The sequence below is a fragment of the Podospora bellae-mahoneyi genome, assembly GCF_035222275.1.
Source record: "Podospora bellae-mahoneyi strain CBS 112042 chromosome 1 map unlocalized CBS112042p_1, whole genome shotgun sequence".
Classification (NCBI taxonomy): Eukaryota; Fungi; Ascomycota; class Sordariomycetes; order Sordariales; family Podosporaceae; genus Podospora; species Podospora bellae-mahoneyi.
The window spans coordinates 6,618,989-6,644,155 of record NW_026946359.1 but is presented as its reverse complement, the minus strand read 5'-3'; the positions used below and the strand labels follow the sequence as shown (position 1 = coordinate 6,644,155).

The following is a 25,167-nucleotide window of genomic DNA, read 5'->3' as shown; positions in this document are numbered from 1 at the left end:
GCATCATGTCATTTATCCCCCTGGGCCCACGTTTCCGTCCCATTTCCATCATGGTGCAATATGGCGAGCCTAGTCCGGTCTGTATCAGTGTAGTGGGTGTTGCGTGGCGTGTCAGACTGCTCTCCAAAACCATCCAGTATCATGCAAATCATCTTTGGTCTTCAACGACTATTTCGGGCAATTATCTTGTACTTCCTTGGCTTGCCTGCCATTGCAGTGTGACATTGCAACATAAAACCGTCCACCTCTATTGCCCCAATATTCGGCCATCCCTCATGAGACTATGCTCTTCCCCCCCCCCACCACCTCGGCACACCCACTCGCATTCCCTTCCCTTCCCTTCGCTTCCCGCCGTCTGACATGCCGTGCTCCGTGGTTGTGAGCCTCTGGGTACTTTCATCAAGCAGACACATTGCTACCCTGCCCGGTCCTCTTTGCCAGCCCAGCCAAGAGGAGTTCTAGTCCATCAAGTCCACTCTCACAACCGCTGCTTGCCGAGCGACCACACCCACAAATGCCCACCAACACGACGGCACGGAATAAGCCCCGATTCGATTCATGCTGCACGACCTGCCGCCAGCCCACTGGCCTGTCTGCCTGCCCACGCACCCACCACGGCAGCGGCACAGTCCAGAAAAAGTGTCACAGCGAGAGACGTGAGAGAGTGTGGGGGCATTGAGGAGGAGGCTCGCTGAAGTTCTGCCCGACGGTGTGACAAGAAAGAACCCCAAAAACAGACCCCTGAACAAACGACGCTTGAACTCCCACAACAGTGTTAACGACACTGTCTGGACATGTTCACATCTGGTTTCCTGTTGATATCAGCATCGATCTTCCAAACCAAACTCCGGAAACACATACTTTGAATACTGGAAGATGCCGAATCAATAACGTAGAATGTACCGACTCAGAATTGTGCTTTATCTACTCAGATCAGAGCAAAACGCTCACGCACTGTCCCACTTACACAACCACCACCACACCGAGCCCCCAGCATCACCAACACAGACCCAACCATCACCAAATACATACCCAATGATAAAACGAACAATCCGTCCCGGACTACTATCTTGACCAGAAGAAATTACACCCATTCCGCCCCATGTCTTCTCTGTCTCTTACAACAACACAAATTACTGAGGAGGAACCAGTCCTCTACTTCACCAGAACCACAAAAAGCTGCAAAACATGATAAGAACGGGCCGTAGCCCAAGAAATGCCCCCTCATCAAGAGTTCTCGTAATAGCCCTCGTTCCCTTTCTCTTCTGTGTAACAGGGAAAACAAACCCGCCGACCAAAGCCCGAATCACCCGAGCCTTGCCCATCCCCATCTCAAGCCCATCATGGCAAATCCCCCAGTCCCGTCGCAAGTGAAACCCTAGGTAGGTTACGAATAACTAGAATTGCCAGCCTGCTAACAAAACAACAAATCTACTGTCTATTCATCATCAGAGAGGAGCCCTACCCTGACCTTCCCTTAAGGCACCAGCCGGACATCTTGGGAGGGGGCAGGAGGGTGAGTAAGCAACCCAAGAGAAGAAGACCAAGCCCTACCCAACACCAACAGCCGCTTCCTTCCCCCCATACCCAATCCTCTTCACCTCCCAAGCCGACAGCACCCGGCAACTGGATCTTGCCTAAGCCATCCCCCGTGGATATTCATGTTCTAGATTCAGTCCCTAAGCCATCACCTACCTACCTGGACCCCTCATCCATGGTCCTCCCAGACTCATCACCTCCACTAAAAGCCTTTGAATCCCCCAGCGGGAAATCTTATCTGATCCGCAATCACTGCCTACCCTCCTACCTTAACCCCCATCTTCTCAACCTCTTCCTTTCCCCCGTCTTATCAGACTGATACCACCACGGCAAATCTCAACCTCCTCATCTCAGCAGGCCATCCCCGCAAGTCTCCAAACCAGCAGAAACCCAAAATCAAAGTAATCCGTCCCGCCACCCCCGCTCGCCGGGCCCGTCCATCCGTCCCGTTTCATTCCGTGTGCTTGTGTGTCTGTGTGTGAGTGAGTGTGTGCGTGTGCGCGTGTGTGTGTGTGTGTGTAGACCTCGATGGACCCCGATCCAGATGTTGTACCACCTACCTACCACATCCTCTCCCGCGCGGGAGGCAAACTGCATACTACCTGAGTTACGGCATCATTCCTTGGGACAACACCGTTCTAAACAACCCATAGACGTTAGACTTAACATCATCAAGATGCAGCATCTCATCTCTAATGATATTCATACACGCAACAGCAGTCACATCACACAGCCAGCCTCATCCTATTTGTTAGGGGTAACTTCTCATTCCTAGCTCTCTCTGTCTACCTAATCCGTAATCACAATAACAGAAACCATTCGTCACTCGACAAAAGGTCCGCCAAAGCAAAAGAAAACGGCTGGTATAGATCCGTTTCCCGATTTCCACCCTCCCGCCATTCATGTTGAGCAAAGCCATGATGACCAAATCGAAACGCTAGGTGCTTTTCTTGGTGTGTTGTTGCTGCTCTTCTTGTGCTGCGTGTTGAGTAGCGGTCCTGGCAATACATGCATTGCTTAGATCATGATCAAAACTCCATGTGTATGTCAACCTGCGTTCGAATTCCGCTATCATCGTTTCCTTTGACCTCCCATCCAAACTCCAGAACCTGTCCACTTGAACCGGTTTTTGAGCCATCCGTCCTGCCGCCGCCGCCTTTTGGGTAATAATGCGCTGAATAAAAAACTCTACATGATGGTGTCATATGCTCCATGCCCCTACCCGTTGGAAACATGGAACAAGTACATGATATCGCTCTATGCCGTCCCACAAACAAACAAGATAAAAAAAATAAAAAAAAAAGGGGAGGAAACAGTGCCAGCAGTCGCAAAGATACGGTAAAATAGTGTAGTGTCTTCTAGGGGTATGATGTCCGAATTAATAGTGCAATGGGATCTATATACACCGCCTGTGCATCTCGGTACTCGTCCATGTGATGTGTGTGGTGTGGTAGGAATTGTGTTGTGCCGTGTCGTCAGAGGTTGCGCTGCTTAGGGGGGTCGGGGGAAAGGGGGGGGGGTTGACGGGGCCACTTTACTGCTGAACAGACTGTCGGGTGCCACTGGGGTCGACGCAGATGGGTCTCAGCACTCAAAGGAAGGGAGGGGAGGATATGGCAGCTCCTTGCTGGCCAAGATTATTTTTTGCTTCATGTTTGCGACATCATGCCCTGAGCGCCGCCGATTTGACGCTTGACTTGTTCGCGGGCCCAGCGAGCAGTCTCAATGGTGCGGGGCTGGAACTCGCGGTTCTGGCGCGTCTCCTTGATCATGGCGGTAAGCCAATCCGCACGGAAGGCTTCAACCAGCTGGCCGTTAGGATAAGCATCGGCAAGATCACTGGTTAGTTGTTAGCAAGAGCCGCGTTTGAACAATGACCATGAATTGTAACTTACCCGATGACACCCATGGCAGACCGCATCAAAGCTTCGCTGCGGTTAGCATCGTTGGCGATGACGTTCAGCATCTCAAAGATTGACTGAACATATGGCTCGAGGACAGCGGCTAAAAGAAATGGGTCAGTTACATTCTCATGCAAGAATAGGGGACACAACATACTCTTGTTGCCAGACTTCATGGCTCCGATGATGCCACCCCAAGCATCCATAATGCCTTCTCTCAAGGTGATAACATAGTCGAACATTTCATAGGAGCCCTCGGCGCCGGCGGTGACGGTAGCAGCTTGCTGCAATACCTGCGCAACGACGGAGAGGTATGTCTCAAAGTGGCCACCAATAGCGCCAGCAATATCACCAAAGCATTGGAGGATGGCAGGCTTGAACTGGTTCGCAAGAGCAGTGCTCCTGAGGTTGTTCAGCAGGTAGTTCATGAAGTTATCGCACCAAGGCTGGCTGCGCTCGCCCATGGACCGTGTGATGTCGCTGACGAGGCCAATAGCCATCGAGCAGAGACCCGGCTCTTCTTGGTTGCCAAGAGCATTGTAAAGGAATGGAGAAAAGGCATCCATGTACTTGACGAAGTCCTCCTCCATCGCATTGGCAAGACTGCTGATGGTTGTGAAAGCGCCCTCGGGTACACTAGACTTTCCGTTGACGCTGCTCAGAATCTGGAGCAGGCACTGCATGATACGGTCACCCTGAGGAGCGATCTCCTTGTCCAGGCGCTCGATGATGGCCTGGAGGACGGTGCAGAGACTGGTCTGCATGTCCTCGAGGATGATCTTGTCTTCAATGCTGACGACCTGGGCCTGCATTGGGATGGTGCCCTCCAATCGCTCGATGGTAACGGTGGAAAGAGAGGCGACAGCCTGGAGACTCTCGCTGGCAGCGTTGCGCACGAACGTGTTCAGAACCTCATAGGCAGCAGTCCTGACGGAAGCCTCGCAGTCCATTCTGCCGGTGACAGCAAGCAAGTTTGTGACGCTCTGGTTGAAGTGAGGAGTCAAGGGGTTTTGAGAGGACTCGCCGTCACCAGAAAATCTCTCGGCAATGTTCATCAGGGCCCAGCAGCAAGAAGCGGCCATCTTGGGAGTGTTCATAAGACCGTTGAAGAGCGAGCGGATCAGAGCATCCAGGTGCTGAGTAGGGTCAATGGCATCGGCGCAGGTCTCGGTGATACGGCCGAGCGCATAAGCGGTCGAATCCCTAACGTGGATGGAAGGATCATCCATCATGGCAATGAGAGGGCCCATTCCTGACTTGACAATCCCCTCCAAGGTCTTTTCTTCCGGACCGTCCATGATAGCACCAAAGGCAGAGACGGCGGCATCACGGTAATGCCAGTCGTCGTGGCGGAGGTTGGCCTCGACAAACGCAATAACTGGAGGGACAATAGCAGCTCCAACCGACTGGGCATAGAGCTGCAAGCACTGGTAGGCGGCACGCGAGATGTTGTACTCGTCGTCTGAAGCGTCCTCGTCCTGCTTGGTGAGGAGGGCGAGGAGAACAGGGACGACCTCGTTGGTGGCAACGCGGCTGAAGTTGTAGAATGGGCGCATCTGCTCGGAGCTCTCGACCTGGGCATTGTCATCTTCAATGGCAATCTCCTCCTCGCATACTGTGCTCCAGAACTCAACCGCCAACTTGGCAACATCCTCGTCATCGCTCTTCATGCCCAGAATGGTAAGACCAAACAGAGCCTTCTCCATGTAGAACCGCATGTTCTCATAGTAGAGAGCCATGATGCGGTTCAGGCAGCCATAAGCACCCTGCTGAATCCGAGAGTCCTCGGCCTGGGTGGCCTCGCAGACAACCTGCATGATGTAGTTGCGCTCGCCTTCGTGCTTGAAATTGTTTCCGACAAATTCGAGGGAGTCACCCAACGCGGTGATGGCAGCGAGACGGACCTCGAGGTTGGTCTCCTCCTTGCGAGCACCCTGTACTACTGCCGTCAAGATGGCGTTCGAATGGGCAATCAAGCTGTTCCTCAGATCCTGATCCTGGCTCTCGCAGATGAACCCGATGGTTGTGAGGGAAGCCTGCTTCTGGTGGGGGCTGCCTTCGCTGACGTTGCGGACAAGAGACGCCATAAGATCTGGCCACTGGTCACGAGGCAGCTCGATCGCCGCGATGGCAGCGACGACCTGAGCGCAAGCCTGGCCGGCCTGGGCATTTGTGGAGGAAAGCGTCTCGAGAGCCAGCTGCTTGACGCGGGTCTTGGTTTCTTGGTCGGTCTGGTTCAGCCATTTCGCTTGTAAAGACTGTTGTCTGGCAAACTCGCGGGCACTGAAGGCGTTCTTGAGAGCGATACCGGCGGCGGCTCGAATATGTCCTTCGGCATTTTCATTCGCCAACGCTTGGACGAGCGTCAGGAGGTATTGTGACTGAAGGACAGAACATGTTAGCGAGACCGCCAGAATAGGGGCTGAGGAGGGCGAGGCCAGCAAAGACGTACAAAGTTTTGCTCGGCGGCCTGGATGAGCTGCTGCTCAGCGGCATTACGGAGCGCGCCATCTGGAAGGAAAATCAGTTAGCATGTGGGTGGCAGAGGAGATTCAACGATGATCACAACGTCATTTCACGTTGACCGCAGCGCGCCTGCAAAGAGGGGAGGAAGGCAGCAAGAGACTTACCAGGGCTCAGCGAGTTGGTGAGGACAGTGTTGATGTCCGGAGAGCCTTCCATGGTTGCTGTCTGGATACCGTGTCCGGGATGGAAAACGGGTTGGTGTGAAGGTGAGAGGAGGAGGGAGTGTTGACAGGGAGAAAGTTGGTATTCGACGCAACTAAAGTTTGCGTGGAACACAAGCGGGGGGTCGTGGATCCACGGGGCTTATCGGATTAGGACTACAAAGTCTTAGTGCCGCTGTTAGTTCCTTTGAGCTCCAAAAACAGCCAAACAGCCAGACACGTACGTCTCTCTGCCTCTCTGGTTCGGCAAACACGACTGACAGTGGAAGAAAAAGGCTGTAACGATTGGGCAATACACTCTGTCTCTCGAGTCAACAACCGCACCTTTCAAGCCTGAAGAGCTGTGGGATGCCGGAACCGAGCAAAGTCGTTGTATGGCTGCTAGGCAGAGACGAGCGGCACGCAAAGGAGTGTGTCGAATGTAGACGAGTTGGTTGCGAGACAGCACACAAAAAACTGTCCTGGGTATTTGCGAACGAGCTACTAGTCTCTGTCGAGGATGTGATCGAGGAAGGCAAGGAGAAGCGGTCACTGGAAAAGGAAGAAGATGATGGGGAGCTGATGCAGGGCAGACAGCAGACAGCAACCAAACTCTGGACTAGACCCCTACCAGTTTCTACTTTGCTCTACATCATATAAGCGGTGGACGCTCAACGTGGATGAACGTTCTTGTTGCCATGGTCCTGACCCCGCACTGTGCGGCCAGACTCTGAACCCATATGGAGCCCCGCACTTTTGCGGTGTTCTCAGGAGGGTAGCCCAGTGTCAAAAACCTCGGTGCACACGTTTCTAGGCGGGGCTGCCCCTCGCTAGACACGAGAGCACTGACCATCTCGTCAATCTGCAGCCTGGCAGCCTGATAGGGAGCAAGAGCCGACCCCTTCAAAACAGCATGTCCAAAGAAGACTGTGATTCTGGATTCTGCTGTCAGCACCCTTGCCTTACACAACTCCCTTCTGACCTGTCATGCTGTGTTGAAGTTTTACCGATGCTAGAATCACTTTCTGACACCTGTGTCAAGGATCAGCATGTCTTGATAAAGGCCTTCACGTGTTAAAAAAAAAAGAAACATCCATTTCTTCAGCCCTGCAGGGCCGTTTGTTTTGAATGGAACTGCTTCTAGACACTTCTGCGCCTCCTCAAACCCACCAATCAGGGTCGCCCATGGCTGGGCAAGGCAACCACTGACTCTTTCTCTTTCAGAGCCTTGTTGGTTTACCCACCTGTCCGACATCGCAACACCAACATAAGACTGGCCCAACAGAATCAATGCCGGTCTCTGAATATAGATAGGTATGTATCTATGAGTGCGATCAATGAAACGAGAAATTCCCCAACACACCCCGCGTCTGAACCTGGCACGGCGCATAAATTAGCTCCAGATGTCTCTGAAGATTTCATTGAATCGATTTCTCAAAATAATCACCAAGTACCATGATATGAAGCCATGAAGTTCAGCCATGAAATAAAACCATAACTTTTCACCGAATACTTGTCTCAGCAACCCCCAACCCCCCTCATCTCCCCCAAATTTTGGTATTAAGTAAACCACTCCCGAAGCCCCCTTTTCTTTTTTCGAACCGTGATGCACCCATGCTACCCCCCGGCTAAGATAACTGCAAACAAACACCACTAAGTGCCGATAACAATGTTGGAAAAAGGGTGATGATCAAGGAGATGTCATGAAGCAAATTTTCCCATCCTCTCTGCATAAACTCATATGAAAATCAAGGCCTGTCGTGTCAAGTCATGTCTTCGCTCGTTGCTCAGTCTTTGCCCATGCCCCGTTTGTAGGCATCTTATTCGGCCTTGTGCTCCAGGGACTGCATGTCCGGAACTTGGAGGCCGCCATTGGTAAGAGTCTGCTTGGGAATAATAGGGCTCCCATGGCGGCTGCTGGCAAACTGTTGCAAATAATGCGTTAGCTTCTCACTATCAATGACTTGGTGTACATCAACTTCACTTACGTTGCTGGCAGCACTAAGCAGCGCAATCAGCGAGCTCTGGACCACATCCTCGTGGATGCCCACTCCCCAAACCTTCTCTTCCACACCCGGGGCCACGCACTCGATGAATGTCGCCGCCTTGACTTCCCGTCCCCGGCCGACAGCATGCTCCTTGTAGTCCTGGACATCCAAGTCAATACCAATGGTTCGGAGAGCGTTTGCGGCACTGGAGATCGGACCGTTGCCACGGCCGCGGAGCTTGTACTCTTTGCCGTCAATCAAAATGACACCCTCGAAGACTCTCATCAGGTTCTTAGTATCCTGGGTCTTGCCGGAAGCCGGAGGTGCGGGAGAGGCGGAACGGTCGGGGTTGATGTTGTAGTCAACAATGTTGAAGCGGGAGTTCTTGTCAAGGTGGTAAGTTTCCCGGAAGAGGTCAGTAATCTCAGTGGGAAGGAGCTCGCGACCCTTTTGCTCCGCCATAGCCTGTACGACCTTGGCGAAAGCGACTTGCAGACCACGTGGGAGGTCCAGATGCAGGTTTTGCTGGATAACCCAAGCGGCACCGCCCTTTCCAGACTGCGAGTTGACGCGGATGACGGCCTGGTAGTCGCGACCAATATCCTTGGGGTCCAGAGGGAGGTAAGGAATCTGCCAGTGGTCGTCGTACTCCTTACCCTCCTTCTCCCGGATCTGGAAGCCCTTCTTGATAGCATCCTGGTGAGATCCGCTGAAAGCGCACACCACCAGAGACCCACCGTACGGCGCACGTGGGTGAACCTCGATCTTGTTGCACTCCTCCACTGTCTTGATGACCTTTTGGAGGTCCGAGAAGTCGATGTTGGGAGTCACGCCCTGTGTGTAAAGGTTGAGGGCAAGAGTGACCAGATCAACGTTTCCTGTCCGCTCCCCATTGCCAAACAGGCACCCCTCTACTCTGTCGGCTCCTGCCATCTGGGCCAGCTCGGCCGCAGCAACCGCACAGCCGCGGTCGTTGTGAGGGTGAAGGGACACGCAGATCTTCTCGCGCTCGGAGATGTTGCGGCAGAAGTACTCGATCTGGTCGGCATAGACGTTGGGGGTGGACATCTCGACGGTTGCCGGGAGGTTGAAAATGATGGGGTTCTCCTTGGTTGGGCCCCATGCCTCCTTGACAGCCTCACAGATCCTGACAACAAATTCTGGGCTGGTATCCGAGAAAGTTTCGGGACTGAACTCGAATGCCCACTCGGTACCCGACTGCGACGGATCGTCCTTGGTCAGTGACCGTACCAGAGCCGCACACTTGGAAGCAAGAACCACGCTCTCATCTTCCGAGAATCCAAAGATAACCCTCCGGAAACATTCGCTGGTAGCGAGATAGATGTGGACAATGGCCTTCTTGGCTCCCTTCAGCGAATCGACTGTGCGGCGAATGAGGTCCTCTCTGCAGGGCGACAGGACTTGGAGCCAGACATCATCGGGTACGGCGCCCGGGGTCTCGATCAGACGTCTTGTGAAATCGAAATCGGTCTGGGAAGCGGAGGGAAAGGATACTTCAATCTCCTTGTAGCCGAGCTCGGTGAGCATCTGGAAGTAACGCCATTTTTGATCACCGTTCTGTGCAGGGAACATCGTTAGCCGGACTGTTGTCTAGCAGTCGGACTCCAGACATACCATGGGGTCAACCAGACTCTGGTTGCCGTCTCTCAAATCTGTTGCCAGCCATCTTGGGGCCTTCTCGATGACTTTGTCTGGCCACTGACGGTCTGGGAGGTTCAGAGGTTGGAACCTCTTGTACTTCTTGGAGGGATCCTTGAGCCTACGACACCACAAATTCCCCAGTTAGCCATTGTTGTCCGGATTTGTGTCTTGTGTTTCGTGGCACTAGGGAAAGCTGTCCTGCTGTGTTTCTGCTGCCATGTTCCATGGAAAACAATGGGGTCAAACCTGGAAACTTACATAGGCATGGTGGACGAGATGCGGGGTGTTGAATCAAGAGGTGCTTGATGGATGCCTTGCAACGGCCTTTAGGTGCGACGGAGGAAGTTAAGCTGCAAGTAGAGTGGGCCGAGAGCAGTAGGTGTACTGTGGTTTGCAATTGAGAGGGACAGACACCTAGAGCTTGTGGAGAGAGACTCTTAGGTATTATTCGTGGGGCCCAGGGAAGATTCTTGATAGATTGGCGGACAAGTGCCGGCTGAAGTTGGGATGAGAAGCAGCAAGAAACAAAGAGGTGTGCCTAGGTGGTAGGTAGGTAGATATGGAATATATGGACAATGGAGATCTAGATGACGGGTAGATCATGGATACTTAAAGAGACGAAACAAGCTGGCGGGCCTGAGTCATTCGAGGTGAGTCCCCGTAATCGTCACGGCGCAAAGACCGGCCAAGGGCGCCCGAGAATGCCACTACCACGAAACAAAAAGAGGAAAGCATGGGACCCAGCCGAGGGGTTGCCGTTGCCATTGAGTGCCCAGCGTTCGCCCGAGTCCCGTTTTTCATACATAAACGCCCTCCTGGGACTCGCCACCAAATCAACATCCGCCAGCAAGCACGCCAGCTGGATCGGCAGCCGGCTGAGGCTTGCCGTGAAGAAGAGATGCGCCCTTGAGAACACAGCACATGATGGACAGATACCTGAAGTTTGAAAGCAGAAACCATGGATTGGCGGGGTCGTGCAGTTGATCCCTGTCCTACCCCAGCACCGAACCCGAACCCCTCCACTAGCAGGCCAAGAACCAATAACGTCGACTCCTTTGCCTGCCCTGCACAAACTTTTCTCTCTCTCTGCAACGCTCTGCCCATCCATGGCCCGCGTGGGCGGGTTGACGTGAGGCCGACCTGCTTTGCGCTCTGCCTTTGCAGGTCAAATATCAACTGGAACGAAGCCTCTGATCCCCATCCGATTCGTCGCCGATCACCGGTCAACCTCATGCTCCCAGCGGAAGAGGGGTTCCCCGGCCTTGGAGGGGCATCAGAATCCACCTACGTAAAGTGTGGACCCTCCGACCTTTCAACGGCCGCTGGAAACCGAACAAGCATCGGATGGCGCCATCAACTCAACACTCGCACATGGGACTCTTGACCACCAGCCATCAGAAATGTCCAAGTGCATCACCCGTCGACGGGTTTACATCTCCTACATGCGCCATGTCTTCTCGCGACTACACTAGAACACCCAATGCCGAGCCCCGCAAGCCTCACCGGCTACCGACACATCACGTTTTGGCACTTCCCGTTCCCGAAGTCTCCAGAGAATACCTATATTCTCGGCTGCATGCTGCAAACAGACCGCAACATACGGCCCCTTTTCCCCTTCCCGTGTCACCTACCTTTGCCCCTTTTCTGTCCTACCCATCCAGCTGCTGAAATTATCACCGAAATCCTGTTTTACATGAGCTTCAAAACCAGGTTCCCCGAGCCCCCAAGCACGGCTGAACAGACCAGTACCAAAGACTTTTACCCCACGAAACGGCACGGAGACGTTGCAACCTGCATATAACCACCAGCTTGCAACTATTCCCGCTGTCGATCAATGCTACTCGGCAACATCTGATCTGATACATTGCTGATCGTTAGGGTTGTAGTCGAAATCAACAGCTGAAGTGGTTGTACGTAATCGACTTATACATGGAGGTCCTTGCCATGTGGTGGTATAAGCCGAAGTCGGAGTTGGCTTGTGTAAACGTCCATTCTGGGATATGTCGTGCTCGAGACTGAAGGTTTTGTGACGTTTGTGGACATTTTGAGCCGTGTTTTTCGAGAATGCTGACAATGGGTCATGAAACTTGGAGCACGATATGTCGAGTTACATCACGACGATGGAAAGCCGAGCCCTGCAGCCCCGTGGGCTTGATGTCAAGTGACGGAGCTGTCAAGTACCAAACTGAAGGGCGAATTGACAACAGGGCAGGATGTTGGATTTATCAATCCCTTCATGTCTTCAATTTAGGCATGTTGTAACTTCAGAAATCAAATTGAAGAGACCTCTGGTGTCAGACTGCTGAAGCCGAACTCCATGACATCCGTCTGTCAAGAGTTCGAAGTTCAGGTAGCAGCCTATCACATTCACAGGAACACGTTCAAGGATAAAACACGTACCTGAGTTGAACTCTTCAGATGTCGGGCAAAAGACAGATGTTTGCGTGGCATCAGCGAACATCATTGGACGTCGCATATCATGAAATTGAGAAAGAAGACCAGATACAGCAATTCATATCAATTATCTTGCCTCTCCATATCTAAGCCATAAAGCCATTCGCTTTCTGCGTGTCAAGCCAAGGCCCGTCTATAGGGTATATAAAACGCTCTTCCCCCACCTCTCTCCCCGTTATCCAGCAACATCATACACAAAAGCACCCTTCATGTCCCGTTATTTACAGAAAAATCACACAACACCCAGTGATAAACCACCACCCACCCAAGAATAAAAAAGCCAAGGGAATAGAGAAAAGAGAAAGAATGTTAACCCCCTATCCTATCCGAATCACCAAGCCACCCACCCTCCCAAAGCAAATAAATACTATCGAAGTGAACCAACCCCAACCCCAACCCCTACTGTCCTGCTCACTACCAAGTAAAGCTCTCCTCCACAAAATCCACCACCGTCCCCAACCCTTGCATCCCCCTAACAGCACCCCTAACATCATCCCCCAACCCCCCCGGACCGCAAACCCCAACCACCATCGCCCCCATCTGCTCATCCTGCTCCTTAGCCAGCAGCGTGACCACGTTCGGCCTGCCCGGCAACTTTTGCACCGTCCCGCTCGTGCTCAGGACATTAACCCCCATCGCTGTCTTTGGCCTCGTCACAAAGATCTTGATCCGGAGGATCTCTTGCCTGTTGGGGAGGCGCAGGATCTGCTCCATGTAGGGGTGGATCCACTCCAACACCTCGTGGTCGCGCACGATCCAGACGAGGGTGATCCGACGGGTGCAGGCGGTGCGGTCGTTGCAGCCATTGATCAGGTGGCGGATGTAGGAGAGTTGGTGGGTGATTCCTGTTGCGCCGGCAAAGAGGACTACGTGCCCGTAAGAGTCGAAGCTGTGGTGGCCGGCGTAGGGGCCTTCAAAGGCAGCTCGGAGGGTGAGGGCTCCCAAGGGGGAGGCACGGGCGGTGTTGTAGAGTTGGCGGGTGAAGCCCGTGTGGGCGCCTATGATGAAGCTGACGGTGGTGGAGGTGGGGGTTGTTCCCGGGGGGTGTTTTTCTGAGGAGGATGAAGAAGAGGAGTAGGTGGGGAGGGAAGAAGGAGAGTACGTATGCTCGAACCAGGCGATGGAAAAGGGGTGGTTTTCCCAGGGTTTGAGACCGGCAAAACGCAGATAGGCGTGCTGGCCGGGTCTGACGGGGATGTGCCGTGGAAGGTGCATCGTCACTCGGCAGGCCTCGCCGGGCATGGGCTCGACAGTTGCGGTGGTATAACCCCTAGACGACCGGTTGGCATAGGCGAGGCGGATGACGCGGGCGAAGCGCTCGGCGCCCCAGAGGATGAAGATGGCGAGGACCCAGGGGATCTGGGGGAGACCGCCGTGGACGGTGGCGGAGACACAGTGGATCCAGGTGCAGATGAAGGCAACGAGGGCGAGGATTATGTGGGTGTTGAGAAAGGACTCGTAAAAGGCGTGGCGGACGGGCGAAAGGGAGAGGACGAGGATGACGAACATGGCGACGACGCCGACAGTTCCAGAGCTGATGAAGCGGTCGTAGAGAATCTTGTGCTTGACACCCTCCCAGCCGTCGTCGGCTACTTGGACGACAGCCCAGGCGATGAAGTGGATGAGGACCTCGAAGACGGACATGCGACCCATCCATCGGTGGAGGAGGTTGTAGGTGTCGAAGCTGATGTTGAGAAGGCCAATAAGGGGGTTGTTGCGACCGGCAAAGATGATCAGGGGGATCATGTTGACGACGGAGAGGGTTCCTGATCGGCCACGAATTTCGGCACAGAGGGCGTACTTGTTTGCTTGTTGCCAGTCGAGGACGAACATGTATGCGAGGTTGCTACCCAGGTATACAAGGAGGACCGCCGCTTGGAGTCTCGATGGGAGAGTGCCCATGTTGACAGCGCTGGAGAGCTGGATCTCGCGGTTGTGCCTCTTCTTCCATAATGGGGCGTAGATGAGTGACCTCTTCAGACCGGGCATCCAACTCCATTGCTTGACCTTCCAGAAATGCTGTTGCCTCCCCTTCGTATTCATCGCCGAAACCAGCCGTAGCTTGGCCCACGCCAACTGTCCTATCCTGATGAGCAGTATCATTACCCCCAAGCCGCCCAATGTCCACCATAGGATGTCGGTGAAGAGCATGTTGTTTGGCTGGTTGACGCCGTTGAGACCTGTATTATAGGGGGTGATGGTAGGGTTGGATATTGGTACTTCTTGGGTATTGGTGATTGTTGGTATTGTGTCTCGTAGCTGAAGTAGTGCTTCGGGAAAAGTGAGGTCTGGATCAGCGATCCCGCGCCGAGGATGGTCCATCCTGGGACCACGCATCTTGATGGTTGGGTGGTGGAATGGAAGATTGAAACGAAGTCGAAAAAGTCGAAGTGATCGTGATCGTCAAACAGATATGGAATTGCTCCAATGCGCCCAGTGACTTGCTTCTTTTCCCAGCGGTTTGTTGTCACCGAACCGCAGTGGGTGAATCCGCGTCAAGATTGGACGTTAGGCCACATACATTGCTATTGTGTGGCCAACAATGGAGAGGGAGGGACAATAGGACGAGAGGAGCAGGTCCCCTGCCCTCGCGTGCTCTTGAGGGCCACAACAAGGAAGAATCCCCGCTGGACAGGCAACCTCCAGAAAGGATTGGTGACCCTGTGTTGATAAAGGAAGCTTTGACCAGGATCGTCAGGTCGAAATTGAGACCGTCGTCGAGGCCGTCCTTGACTTGGCGCCGAAACGCCGGCACAGATCTGGAGATGTCACTAAACTGGCCCAGCGCAATCGCAACGGTCTCTAGAAACGAGGCTAGAAAGTCGCCGGTCTGGTTCGCAACCTGGGGTAATAATTTTCGTGGTGCCTGCTGTGGGCGGAGACAATGTAAACAAGCCGGGTGGATGACCAGGTCGTATGCCGACTGCCGTACTGTTGTCGAGCAAAGTCAACTGTTGTTGACTCCAAAAGACAGACAATAGAGATTGCCCACGGGATTGCAAGTGAATGTGCTTTTGTTGGCCTGCACAAGTGAGCCAGAGAGGGCATACAAGAAACAAAGAGAGGTTATAACCGTGGAACTCGCGTAAAGAAGTGTGGGCGAGAGCTCCCAGGGATATATGTCGAATGATGAATCCCAAAATTCGTAGGGAGGATCGCTCAACGAAGGGAAGTGGGCGAGGTGAGAAGAGACAGATATCGTTCGGTTCGAATTGCGAAATGCCGCCCTTTTTCTCTTTCAAGTCGTCCCTCACACAATAACACAGACAGCCAGACACAGTCCGACTCTGGTCCGTGTACCGAGTGACTGAAGCACCGGGCTAGAAGGCAAACCAAGATGGTCCCGATAGAAGGGATGAGAAAATGGGCCGAGGGTAAGGAGATGATAGTCGGAGGGCAACACAGACTCTCCAAAGTCTAAAAAACAAAAGGGAGGAAACTAAAAAAGAGAAACCATCGTGGCAGCACTGGAGTCACTTGACGGCACCATCCGAGATATGTACGGGATCCAGGTACGTGATGTGGCATCTGCCCACCTGCCTGCCATCTCACACCTTGCCCCTGAGTGAGCCGCAGAAGCGAAGGGCCAAAGGGGAACATGTTTTTGCGGCACGACCAGCCCATTCTGGCTGACAGAACTTTGGGCAAACCACCGTCATCCAACCGGGCCTCCGGGATGGGTTCCCAACGCTCCCAACGAGCGTGGGGTCCCCGGAGTTCGTTGCCACTCGCACCCTATCAAGACCAGGCGGAGGGCCTGCATCCAGACCGGGCGGTCTTGAGGGGTCATATCCATGGGCTGGCGGTGGAAATGGTTGGTGTTGTCCAGGGGCAGGGTGGAAAGCCAAGACATGACGGCCATGTCGTCGGTGTCTTGCTCAAAGCGATTTCATAGGGCGCGGGGCAGCAGCAACGGGATTCAGAAGTTGAGGCAGCTGAGCCATTGGGAGCTTCTGATTGGTCCAATGTTTTCCCTGCCCGACAGTCCGCCCCGGCCCGCCAAGAAAACAGCTACCTACACAAACAATCAAGACACCAGCCCTGAGGTACCAAGTATTACCGTCGCCAAGTCATCGAGAAGACGGCTGGGAAAGTAGAGGACGGAAGTTCTGTAAATATGCGACGTCCAAGATCTCTTGTCAAGTCTCTTACGGCCCGGTCTCCAAGCGATAAATATTCTCCGACTCGACTCTCACCGTCGCGGATGTTCGCCGTGCTTACAGCATACTGTCGTCCCATCACTCACCGCGCAACTGGAGGATCGCCGGTCCGTCCCACAGGCCTCCCTACTTCTGCATCCCTGTGCCACTGGCACTGGCTTGAGAGAGCGACAAACTGGCCTGCAGGCTTAAGGCAGGTACCCGGGTGTTCCCATTTGCCATAGACCAACGACTTGGAAATCGTCAAAGAGTCGGGATGACAGAGCTTGGTGATGGGCAGTAGTGAGGCCTGTGGTGATGTGATGTGGCTGGGGGCGCCATTTTTCAACATTATGCATTTTTGATCGCTCCCAGGCACCATCAACCTAATTGGAATGTATCCCTTCCTGGGAACGGAACACTCTTGCACGTTTGGGCATGTTTGTGGCGGAAGCTGCCGAAGGAGGGCAAGTTAAACTCTGCCTCGTCCAACTTCCGAGAGCCCGCGCGCCGGCACGATTTTGGATACGGAGGCCAAAACACACATGGCACAGCACACACACGAGGCAATCAATGTTTCGATCAAGCTAACATTTGCACGCGATCCCTCGGCGCTCGCTTCGATCAATGGTGGTTGTTGTACGAGTATCAAGCCGAGGGCTGTATTTACTGTTCCAAGGAGCTGTGGCCCACGGCTTCCGGAAATGACTGCGTAACCGCTGTCTGTTCGTATTCTGTTTCGTTACACCCTGTGAGAGACTGTGGTGGCGAGGTGGTGGACTCTTTTACCAATCCTCGACGAATCTTACCATATCGGCTCGGAGCCTATGTTTCCATGCTTGGAAGATCATCTAACAGGCCGTTGTCGAAGCCGAGCCCAGATCTGTTCACCGTATCCGATATCCCGGGAAGGCCGTGGAAGGTAGTCAAGTTGCTTTCAGACATTGAGGCTGATCAAAAATGGTATCTTTAGCTTAGGCCTTGGTTAAGCTGTGAGTTTGCCAACATGGCCGACAAAGAGTGATGGAGGTCTCAATCTTGGACTCGATACACTGGTGATACGCGTAGAGATCTGTGCTTCTGCTATGACATGAGACTATCCATGCTTGCCATTTGCGGATCGGTTTACGAGCTTGACCAGGCAGCCGGGATGAACTCGAAGAACTATAGTGTCAATGCTAGACATCAGACTGTGAGAGCCAGGAAGTCATATACGGACATCATGCTGAATCGGCAGTGCTGTCCAGTATAAGAAAACGCCACCTTTTATTGAACCAAGAGAATAGGAATGAATCGCAGAGCGCGAGATGGGATCTGATCACCATACTCCGTAAAACCATAGGTGTTGAGATGAAGTTGATAAGGCCCAAGCGTCATCCCACCTCTGGCTTACACCCCACAGTGCCAGCACCGTGCCCCAGACACCGTAATCCCGTCATCGCATTGGCCGGAAATTCCCGCCAGAAAGTAAAGCCGGAATTGAGATGCCAAGCCCAACCCGGAAACAGCATCACGAGTGAAACTGAATTGCGCCGACGACGACGAGCTCGCCAAAAACCCTCGAGGGACCCCTTGATACTCGATAGTATCCCCCCCAAATCGCCCACCTAATCTGTGCGCCGCCCCGTACAACCAGACAATCCCTCACAATGGGCTCGAGCTCGTCGAAGCCAGCGGCTACCGCTCCCCAGACCTGGAAGGCGTATGTCTATTTGCTTTCCAGGCTCACGAAGCTCTCAGCAGCAGTCCAGTTAACTGACGTTATTATCTACAAACAGCCCCGGCTCAGCAGGCCTCTCCGCCGAGCTCGTCCAACACCTCCAGTCCTCCCCCGAGGTAAGCCACCACCACCACCACCACCACCACCACCACCCCACCATATCTCCTTGCTCCCTCGAAGCTAATTCTCTTCCCCACAGACCGACGCCTCCCGCCTCCAGGCCATCGAGCTTGAGATCCAAGCCCGCGTCGCCGCCGAGCTCAAGCGTCTCCGCGACCAAGAATCTGAAGCCCTCCGCGCCGCCCAGGCCAAGCTTGCCGATTCGACTGACGACAAGACCGCCGACGACAACTCCAAGACTTCGTATACTGTCTCCAAAGAAGTGCAAGCTCTCCAGAAGAAGCTTGAGGAGCGCAAGAGGATCCGGTCTCAGCTGCCGGAGAGCCTGGAGAATGCTCGGTCTGGGGTGGTGAGGTGCTTGAGGGAGAATGACAGGCGGCCGTTGGACTGCTGGAGGGAGGTGGAGGCTTTTAAGGAGGAGGTGAGGAGGGTGGAGAAGGGGTGGGTTGAGAAGGTTGTTAGTTAGGGGTGGTAACGAAGTTGGTGGTCGGAGGAAACGAAGGCAAGGGGCCGAGAGCGGTGTTCATAGAGGGATTAAAACGAGGTGAAGATGACGAACCACCCAGAGTTGGCTTTGAGAGCACTGACCAAGGGGGGTCAAACTTGTATCATATCGAAGGGTGCCGAGGGCTGGTGGGAGATATCACTCAGTCGAGGCTTAAAAGTGAGCAGCTATAGACAATGGACTGGAAAGCAAGGCAAGCAGGCGTTCAAATCGCATTTCACCACCCCCAAAAATGATGAAATGTTTCAACTTTAGCTTGTTTATTTTACAGAACCTCAGGAGGCTCAAGTATGATTCCTATACCACCCTGCTCACTTTGCTGCTCCTTTTCAGTCGTCTCCTGCTTCTCCTTCTCAAGTTCCTGTTTTCTCCTCAGCCCCTCCGACCGTTTCCTCTCCCTCCTTGCGTCTGCATCCTCCCACCCATCCTTCTTTTTAGGTCCCTCCTCAAACCACCCCTTCAGTGCCTCCCTAAACCTCCCAATCCGCCTCTCATTCTCCTTAAACAACTTCTCACTATTTCTCACCACCCGGTCCAAGTACCCCCTCCCAACCACCGCCCTCCTCACCCCATCCGTACCTTCCACCCCGATCAAGCTCTCAAAACTCAGCCCCATCGACCTGACAGCAACAACAGGGTTGTGGTCGTCGTCCTGTCGTGAAAGTAAGCTCACAGCGCCCGTCTCTCGAAAGCCAGCCTCCATGCCCGCCTGGATGACCTTTTGGGCGTGGGAGTGTGATGCCGTCAATACATGTAAAATCTAATCTTGTTAGTCCCTTTCATCATGAAAAAAAAAATTGGGGGGGAGACTACCATGGGCTCAAACTTGAAGTGCACCATTCTCCCCTTCTCGTCACCCTCTCCCCCTTCCTGACCCTGCAACGACACCAACCCAAACAACGATTCATACCCCCGCTCCAGCTGTCCAGGCGGCAACGAAGAGATGGGATCATGGCTGACAAACAGCCACTCCCCGCCTCCCTTCCCCCCAGCACTCGAACTCCTCACCCCTCCCGCTGTTGCTGCTTCCTCCCGCTCATCTTGTGGAGAGGTACCAGTAGAGCGGCCTTCGAGGTAAACGCTGACTCGGCCCGCACAACTGCTTGTTGTCACGAGCCCTTCCCGGGCGTTGATTTCGTCGATGAGGTCGCGGATTCCGACATCGACGGATCCTTTGGGCGAGAGGTCGGTGTATTCTGCGTCTGGGACGGAGAGGGCAGACAAGATTTTGGTTTTGCGGTTGGCGAAACTGTGGGAGGGGGGAGGGAGGGGTTTGGGTGGTTTTGACATTTTGATTCCGAAAAAAAGGAAGAGGGAGAGTGAAAGTGAAAAATTGGAGAGGAGTGCTGATGTGAATTCGAGGTGTGAAAGAAGGTTGAAGAGTTGAGGGTTAAAAAGAAGTGGGTCACGTGTGGTCGGTTGGGAGGTTGAACATTCGAGGCTGACAATGACGCTCAAACCCCTACTTTCACTGCTGCAAAATAAAAGCTAGGTAAAGTAATGTAGTGCAATTGGAACAAGAAGGCAGCACCTGTAGGTTTAGTCACATCAAGCGGCCAACACATAAAAGTTACACATACAGGCAACCTGTCTCTTTACTCCGAACTGACATCAAGTCAATGGGTATAAATAATACCTCCCCATACTCCCTCCCTCTTCCCCCATTCCACCCCTTCCAAACCTGCAAGCACAAGCAAAAACATGCTTTTCCCCCCTTCCTCTCCAACAGTCTAACTAACCCCCTTCCCCCCAAGAAACAACAAATCCAAACAACCCAATCCTCCTCTCAAAAAGATCAAGAAAATACATTATGTAAGGGGGAAAAAACAAAGACTTTGGGCTGCGTGTGCGTGTGCGTGTGCGTGTGGTGTATATATACCACCAACTGTACAATGTCTCCCAACTCTTGAATGATGGGTCATCAAAAGTCTGTAAAAAAAACACCCAGCCCCCACCAAATCTTACAAGGAAAATGTGTGAAACGCCGCCGCTTTGTATGTATGAATGAACATCTCGTTGGGGATAAAAAAGGAAAAACTCGTGAGAACTTTGCAGTAACAGCGTGGGACATAAGCGTCAAAAAAAGGTGTGTAAAACATGTCAATGAAGAAACGAACAAGACAAGTACAGTCGGGGAATAAGTCTGGTAATGAGGCGTAAAAACGGAAATAGTCAAAAAGATTGTGTGTACAGTAGTAGCACAACGGTACCATCCGAGTCGATGGTGTGGTGTGTGGTGTGTGGTGTTTAGTTTGGTGGTGGTTGCTGTGCAAGTCCGCTCTCGAGGTCGTGTTGAGACCTCAGTTGTCTCGGCCCTTGAAAGCCTTGCTGTTGTTGTTGGTGAAGATGTGGTGAGTTCTTCACATCTTGCATCTCCATTCCCTCTTTCGAGTCGACGCCGGCCCCTGGGTTAGCGGGAACAGCCTTGCGAGCTTTCTTTATCCTCTTCGTCGGTGCGAGCCTCTGATCACCCTCGTACCACGATTGCTTGAATTGATAATACGTTGGCGGCCTTGGTCTGCAGAGCACCACAAACCAGTTTCTGAACCAGTTTCCTTGGGTGTAGGCTCTGAAGCGTTCCGCCTTGATGAACTTGGAAGAGTTGAGGTATTCACGGGTCGTCTCACCCCTAGCCATTAGGAACACATGGTACCCCGTCAAAGCGGCTGGGTACAGGAAGGCAATGAACCCGTAGATGACCATGGCGAAGGGCATGCGGAAGTGAGAAATTGACGCATTGAAGCTGATTTTCTGCTTGTGCTGGTAGACCAGAATCTGTGCAAGCGATGCACCAGACAGGTACACGCCCAGCAAGGTGGCGGTAAGAATGAAGGTGAAGAAGTAGCGGTAGTTGCGCCGGCCAACACAGTTGTTGAGCCACAGACAGTGGTGGTCCTGGGTCTCGACGCAGTTGTCGCAGAGACGGCAATGGTGGGCTCGTGGTGGACGCCACATCTGGCATGTCTTGCAGTATTTGCAGGGCACCTCCATGGCAGCGGCTGTCTTCTCGGCAGACTTGATGAGCACCCATTCGGTCGACGGCGGACTTGGCCTCCAGGGGTCATTGTTCTCTGAAGGTGGGAATCGATGTAGGTTGCGTGGGAGGATCTGGATCACTGTTAGTCCATGCTCGCTCACATCATACAAAAAATAGGCCTACCCCGGGATCCGTGGCCGATGCATGGCAAAAAGAAGACACGCAGAGGTAGTAAAGATAGGCGAAAGTGATGGGTATCGCTGGGGAAATATTGTTCCATATCCAAGGTGCCGAGAATATCAGAAACAAGATGCCAGGAATGACTACCAAAGACCCTGTCGCAATGTTGACCGGTCTATCTCTCGCATTTTGTAACCTGCCTCCAAAAAAGAAGATTGTGTTGCCCTGGAAATACTGATAGTTGCGGCCCACCTTCTTGGTCTTCTCCCCCGACGGGTGCTTGTCGTCCCTGCTTGCGGGTGGGAGTTGGGGTGACGAAGCTACCGAGTCCAGCTTCTCACCGCCCTGCATTTCTCGGTTGCTGTGGCCAGAATCGTTTCTCGGCATAAGAAAGTTGGATCGCAGAGATCGAGGTGTTCGCACAGGAGTCGGGATAGATACGCCAGCTTTGTTGTAGGTTTTGCTCATGTCGAGGGTAAGGTTTCTAGCATCACCAGGCTTCCTCTGCAACGGCCGGACGCTATCCGAAAAGCTCGAAGTCGCATGGTGGCCTGTCGGACTCGTGTTGGCCGTCCTCCTCTCGTACATATCCTGCTCGGTAAACTCCGTTCCTCTTGAGGGTGGTGACCGCATGTCCCCTTCATCAGCGGACTGTCTCACTACCTTGGCGCCTGGAGCCGAGTTCAGGCTGTCTCGCGCCGGGCTGTGGGGGTCCTCTTGGGACATAAATTGCCGGTTCACCGTCGTCGACCTCGCGAATCCTCTTTGCGCCTGTAATTTCTGCGAACTCATCGGGTGAAAGAAGGCATGCGATGTCAACGACGGAACATGGCTTCTGGTTGCTGAACTGGGTGGTCGAACTGCCTGTGTCGCGCTGCTGATGCTTGCAGTCCCGCTCCCACGCTTTCCCGCCAGCCCCTGACGTAAAGGCGTCCCTGAGCTCCATGGAGGTCTCCCAGATGCTCCTGTCCTCGCCGTTCCTGGACGAGAACTGAGGTCCGAATAGAAAGCGCTCCTCCTCTTGCCGCCTGCCGCGCGGTGCTCTTCCGTGTCTCCGCCGTCATCTGTCATGATATCGGTCATCCGCGAGGAAATTATACTCGGGGGACCAGCCATCTCAGATCGACCCGGAAACTGGGGAAAGCTGTCATCGTTAATGGTGCTGGTAGGAGAGAGAGCCCTCGGCGCTCCCTCCCCGGATGCCATGGTTTCGTCTTGCCGTTTTCACGTTCGCTCGGCTCAGGGCTCGGCTCTCAGTACTCGATTGGATGCAATTTTGGATCGAAGCAGTTCGTTTGGCGGCTCAAGTTTCAAGTGTTGTTCGTACCGCGCTATAACATCGCTGGTCGGCGGGATATGTGGTTGGAGAGGTCGGCCGGACACCAGGCAATAGACTCGAAAAACGGGCCTCAAAGTGCGACGAAGAGGAAAGGACGACTCGGTGTGATGATACGAATATCCGTTGCACCGTCACATAGACGTCGAGGGTCCGGGCGCGTTACACACGGCTGGAATGCAGTGCTGGATGGCGGTGGCTTCGGGACGGGTAATGCTCCACACTGCAGCTGTGTCTGCCGTCTGGGTGCGATCACTTCCGTGGATTTTCGCGTTTGCGAAACGGTGCAGCTGAGATTCGAATATGGGTGATAGAGAGCGCGAGTATGGTTGATTATCAAGAGAGACAAAGAGTTGGACAGATATCAAGAAGGAGGGGAAAAAGAGCGTCGAGAAAAAGCAATAGTGTGCGAATGGCCGCCCTGGGGACTGTGCCGTGAGACCAAGCAAGAGTCAGAGTCTCTTGTTCGTTGCCCGGAGTGTGAATCAGATGGACTTCTTTTCTTTTGGGCAAACCAACGAGTTGAGGGATCTCACTGGCTGCGGCCAGGACCGTGCCATCCCCGTTCTCCCACTATTTCCAGTTTTTGTTGCCCAGGCGAGTGGCCCAGCATCAGCATGTCCAGTGGGGGACTTGCATTGGCCTCCGATCTCCTGGGTTAATTGCGCTGCGTCAGGTTACCCCTGAATCCAGAGCCGTGCTCACAGTGATATCACTGCTATCATGCCCTCGAGAAAGGGCAAAGCTCGTGGCACAAAGATGCGGCAAACACAACTCTCGAGAAGAATAGCAAACAGCGACTCGGAATTGCGCTTTGGGCATCACTTGCGCTCAGGGCTTCGACATCTGTCCAAAGGATGTCCGGACTATGTGTGACCTGAGGGATGTGTGCTGTTCGAGAGAGACAACTGATGCAACCCAAGCTGCCACCCGTGCCTGTGTCCCTGTGCATTGCAGCTTGTCCTGTGATCTGATGCTGCAGCTCGAAAAGGGAGGCGTGGAGTCAGCAGCTGACGGCCAGTTCCGTGGCAGTTGTCCGCCCCCGCTCCACCTACAAAAAGACATGATTGGTCAGAAAGCTTCCCCAAGCTTGATGACGATGACAACCAATGACGGCACAGCTCATACAGTTCGGATGCCTTACGTAAGAAACGGGTGCCAAGTCTTCAAGCTTCGGCCCTGACGAAATCGTATGAGGGCCAGACGGCCAGAGCTAGCATCACGATTCCAGTTCCGAAGCTCCATTGCATCAGCAACCGCCTTTGACAAACAACACCGCAGAGATGGCTTCCCTCATCGCCCGCAGAGCTTTCAGCACGACCGTCCGCCGCCTCACCACCGGCGAGGAGGCTCTCAAGAGCGAGTCCAAGAAGAACCCCGAGATTCTGGTGCGTCAAATTCCGAGGTCCAGCCGCCGCCATTGCCGATGCCGTCGCCCCGGGTGCTGAATTGGTAGCCCGCGAGGGCAGTTCGGCACAGCTTGAGAATCCGAAAATTGGGTTGGAAACATGGCACGGGGCGCATGGAACGGCGGCGGTGGTTTGCCTGTAGCTGGGAGGGGTATTGAAGGAACATGTGAAAGCTGATATGATTATCATGATAGATCCTCGGTGGTATCATGGTCTGCGCTCTTGGTGGTGCTGGCTACTACTTCGGCCGCTCCCCTACCAAGTCCACCTCCGAGAACACCGTCCCTATCGCCGACAAGAGCATGCCCTGGGAAAGCGGTTCGACCCACGGCAAGTACCAGTATCACCCCGGTGGTGATGCCAGCGCTGCCCCCAAGGATGCCCCCAGCGCTGTCAACGTCGTCGTCGTCCCCAACGTCACTCTGCCCAAGGTATGGACTGTTATGTAGTATGCTTGAGGCAAATACTGATGCAATGGACAGGAGCTTCACGACAGATACAACAAGTGGGGCAAGGATGGCTATTAAACACTTTTTTCAGCTCGTGGGAGAGAGGGGGAGGTATTGCACAG

General features: G+C 53.6%; 8 protein-coding genes across 8 annotated transcripts; 2 read left to right on the top strand and 6 right to left on the bottom strand.

Annotated features, from left to right (window-relative positions):
• Positions 1-2,235: 2,235 nt before the first annotated feature.
• Positions 2,236-6,740, bottom strand: kap95 (karyopherin Kap95). The gene is made up of 6 exons (XM_062875248.1): positions 6,352-6,740; positions 6,071-6,292; positions 5,893-5,951; positions 3,598-5,821; positions 3,435-3,543; positions 2,236-3,378 (listed from the first exon to the last, which is right to left on the bottom strand). Exons 2-6 carry the CDS (start codon positions 6,120-6,122, stop codon positions 3,189-3,191), a joined length of 2,634 nt encoding a protein of 877 aa, XP_062738493.1. The 5' UTR covers positions 6,123-6,292; positions 6,352-6,740; the 3' UTR covers positions 2,236-3,188.
• Positions 6,741-7,661: 921 nt separating this feature from the next.
• Positions 7,662-10,867, bottom strand: LEU4 (2-isopropylmalate synthase (Alpha-isopropylmalate synthase) (Alpha-IPM synthetase)). Its single transcript, XM_062875247.1, has 4 exons — positions 10,015-10,867; positions 9,730-9,874; positions 8,095-9,675; positions 7,662-8,031 (listed from the first exon to the last, which is right to left on the bottom strand). Exons 1-4 carry the CDS (start codon positions 10,020-10,022, stop codon positions 7,927-7,929), a joined length of 1,839 nt encoding a protein of 612 aa, XP_062738492.1. The 5' UTR covers positions 10,023-10,867; the 3' UTR covers positions 7,662-7,926.
• Positions 10,868-12,624: 1,757 nt separating this feature from the next.
• Positions 12,625-14,547, bottom strand: QC761_119630 (uncharacterized protein; the record flags this gene model as incomplete). Its single annotated transcript, XM_062875246.1, has 1 exon — positions 12,625-14,547. One exon carries the CDS (start codon positions 14,545-14,547, stop codon positions 12,625-12,627), a length of 1,923 nt encoding a protein of 640 aa, XP_062738491.1.
• Positions 14,548-14,718: 171 nt separating this feature from the next.
• Positions 14,719-15,834, bottom strand: QC761_0022180 (uncharacterized protein; the record flags this gene model as incomplete). Its single annotated transcript, XM_062872080.1, has 3 exons — positions 14,719-14,871; positions 14,897-15,141; positions 15,765-15,834. The coding sequence occupies 3 exons, from the start codon at positions 15,832-15,834 to the stop codon at positions 14,719-14,721; spliced, it is 468 nt and encodes a 155-aa protein (XP_062738490.1).
• A 1,996-nt stretch (positions 15,835-17,830) lies between these two features.
• On the top strand, positions 17,831-19,063 carry QC761_119620 (uncharacterized protein). The gene is made up of 3 exons (XM_062875245.1): positions 17,831-18,051; positions 18,128-18,185; positions 18,269-19,063. Exons 1-3 carry the CDS (start codon positions 17,999-18,001, stop codon positions 18,653-18,655), a joined length of 498 nt encoding a protein of 165 aa, XP_062738489.1. The 5' UTR covers positions 17,831-17,998; the 3' UTR covers positions 18,656-19,063.
• On the bottom strand, positions 18,533-20,095 carry QC761_119610 (uncharacterized protein). The gene is made up of 2 exons (XM_062875244.1): positions 19,508-20,095; positions 18,533-19,454 (listed from the first exon to the last, which is right to left on the bottom strand). Exons 1-2 carry the CDS (start codon positions 19,982-19,984, stop codon positions 18,960-18,962), a joined length of 972 nt encoding a protein of 323 aa, XP_062738488.1. The 5' UTR covers positions 19,985-20,095; the 3' UTR covers positions 18,533-18,959.
• A 315-nt stretch (positions 20,096-20,410) lies between these two features.
• ERF2 (Eukaryotic peptide chain release factor GTP-binding subunit) lies at positions 20,411-24,014 on the bottom strand. The gene is made up of 2 exons (XM_062875243.1): positions 21,855-24,014; positions 20,411-21,802 (listed from the first exon to the last, which is right to left on the bottom strand). The coding sequence occupies exons 1-2, from the start codon at positions 23,055-23,057 to the stop codon at positions 20,942-20,944; spliced, it is 2,064 nt and encodes a 687-aa protein (XP_062738487.1). The 5' UTR covers positions 23,058-24,014; the 3' UTR covers positions 20,411-20,941.
• QC761_119590 (uncharacterized protein) lies at positions 23,179-25,123 on the top strand (the record flags this gene model as incomplete). Its single annotated transcript, XM_062875242.1, has 3 exons — positions 23,179-24,575; positions 24,791-25,027; positions 25,079-25,123. The coding sequence occupies exons 1-3, from the start codon at positions 24,471-24,473 to the stop codon at positions 25,121-25,123; spliced, it is 387 nt and encodes a 128-aa protein (XP_062738486.1). The 5' UTR covers positions 23,179-24,470.
• Positions 25,124-25,167: the final 44 nt, after the last annotated feature.

Excerpts from the sequence above, each read along its gene's own strand:
- LEU4 (XM_062875247.1), bottom strand. Across the intron at positions 9,676-9,729 it reads AGAGTCTGGTTGACCCCATG|CAGAACGGTGATCAAAAATG; the intron begins GTATGTCTGGAG and ends ATGTTCCCTGCA. Across the intron at positions 8,032-8,094 it reads TGCTTAGTGCTGCCAGCAAC|TTTGCCAGCAGCCGCCATGG; the intron begins GTAAGTGAAGTT and ends TATTTGCAACAG.
- QC761_119620 (XM_062875245.1), top strand. The coding sequence starts at position 17,999 with ATGGGCTCGAGCTCGTCGAAGCCAGCGGCTACCGCTCCCCAGACCTGG. Across the intron at positions 18,052-18,127 it reads GCTCCCCAGACCTGGAAGGC|CCCCGGCTCAGCAGGCCTCT; the intron begins GTATGTCTATTT and ends ATCTACAAACAG. Across the intron at positions 18,186-18,268 it reads ACCTCCAGTCCTCCCCCGAG|ACCGACGCCTCCCGCCTCCA; the intron begins GTAAGCCACCAC and ends TCTTCCCCACAG.
- QC761_119610 (XM_062875244.1), bottom strand. The coding sequence starts at position 19,984 with ATGTCAAAACCACCCAAACCCCTCCCTCCCCCCTCCCACAGTTTCGCC. Across the intron at positions 19,455-19,507 it reads ACTTCAAGTTTGAGCCCATG|ATTTTACATGTATTGACGGC; the intron begins GTAGTCTCCCCC and ends TAACAAGATTAG.
- kap95 (XM_062875248.1), bottom strand. The coding sequence starts at position 6,122 with ATGGAAGGCTCTCCGGACATCAACACTGTCCTCACCAACTCGCTGAGC. Across the intron at positions 5,952-6,070 it reads CACCAACTCGCTGAGCCCTG|ATGGCGCGCTCCGTAATGCC; the intron begins GTAAGTCTCTTG and ends TTTTCCTTCCAG. Across the intron at positions 5,822-5,892 it reads AGGCCGCCGAGCAAAACTTT|TCACAATACCTCCTGACGCT; the intron begins GTACGTCTTTGC and ends TCTGTCCTTCAG.
- ERF2 (XM_062875243.1), bottom strand. The coding sequence starts at position 23,057 with ATGGCATCCGGGGAGGGAGCGCCGAGGGCTCTCTCTCCTACCAGCACC. Across the intron at positions 21,803-21,854 it reads CATCGGCCACGGATCCCGGG|ATCCTCCCACGCAACCTACA; the intron begins GTAGGCCTATTT and ends ACAGTGATCCAG.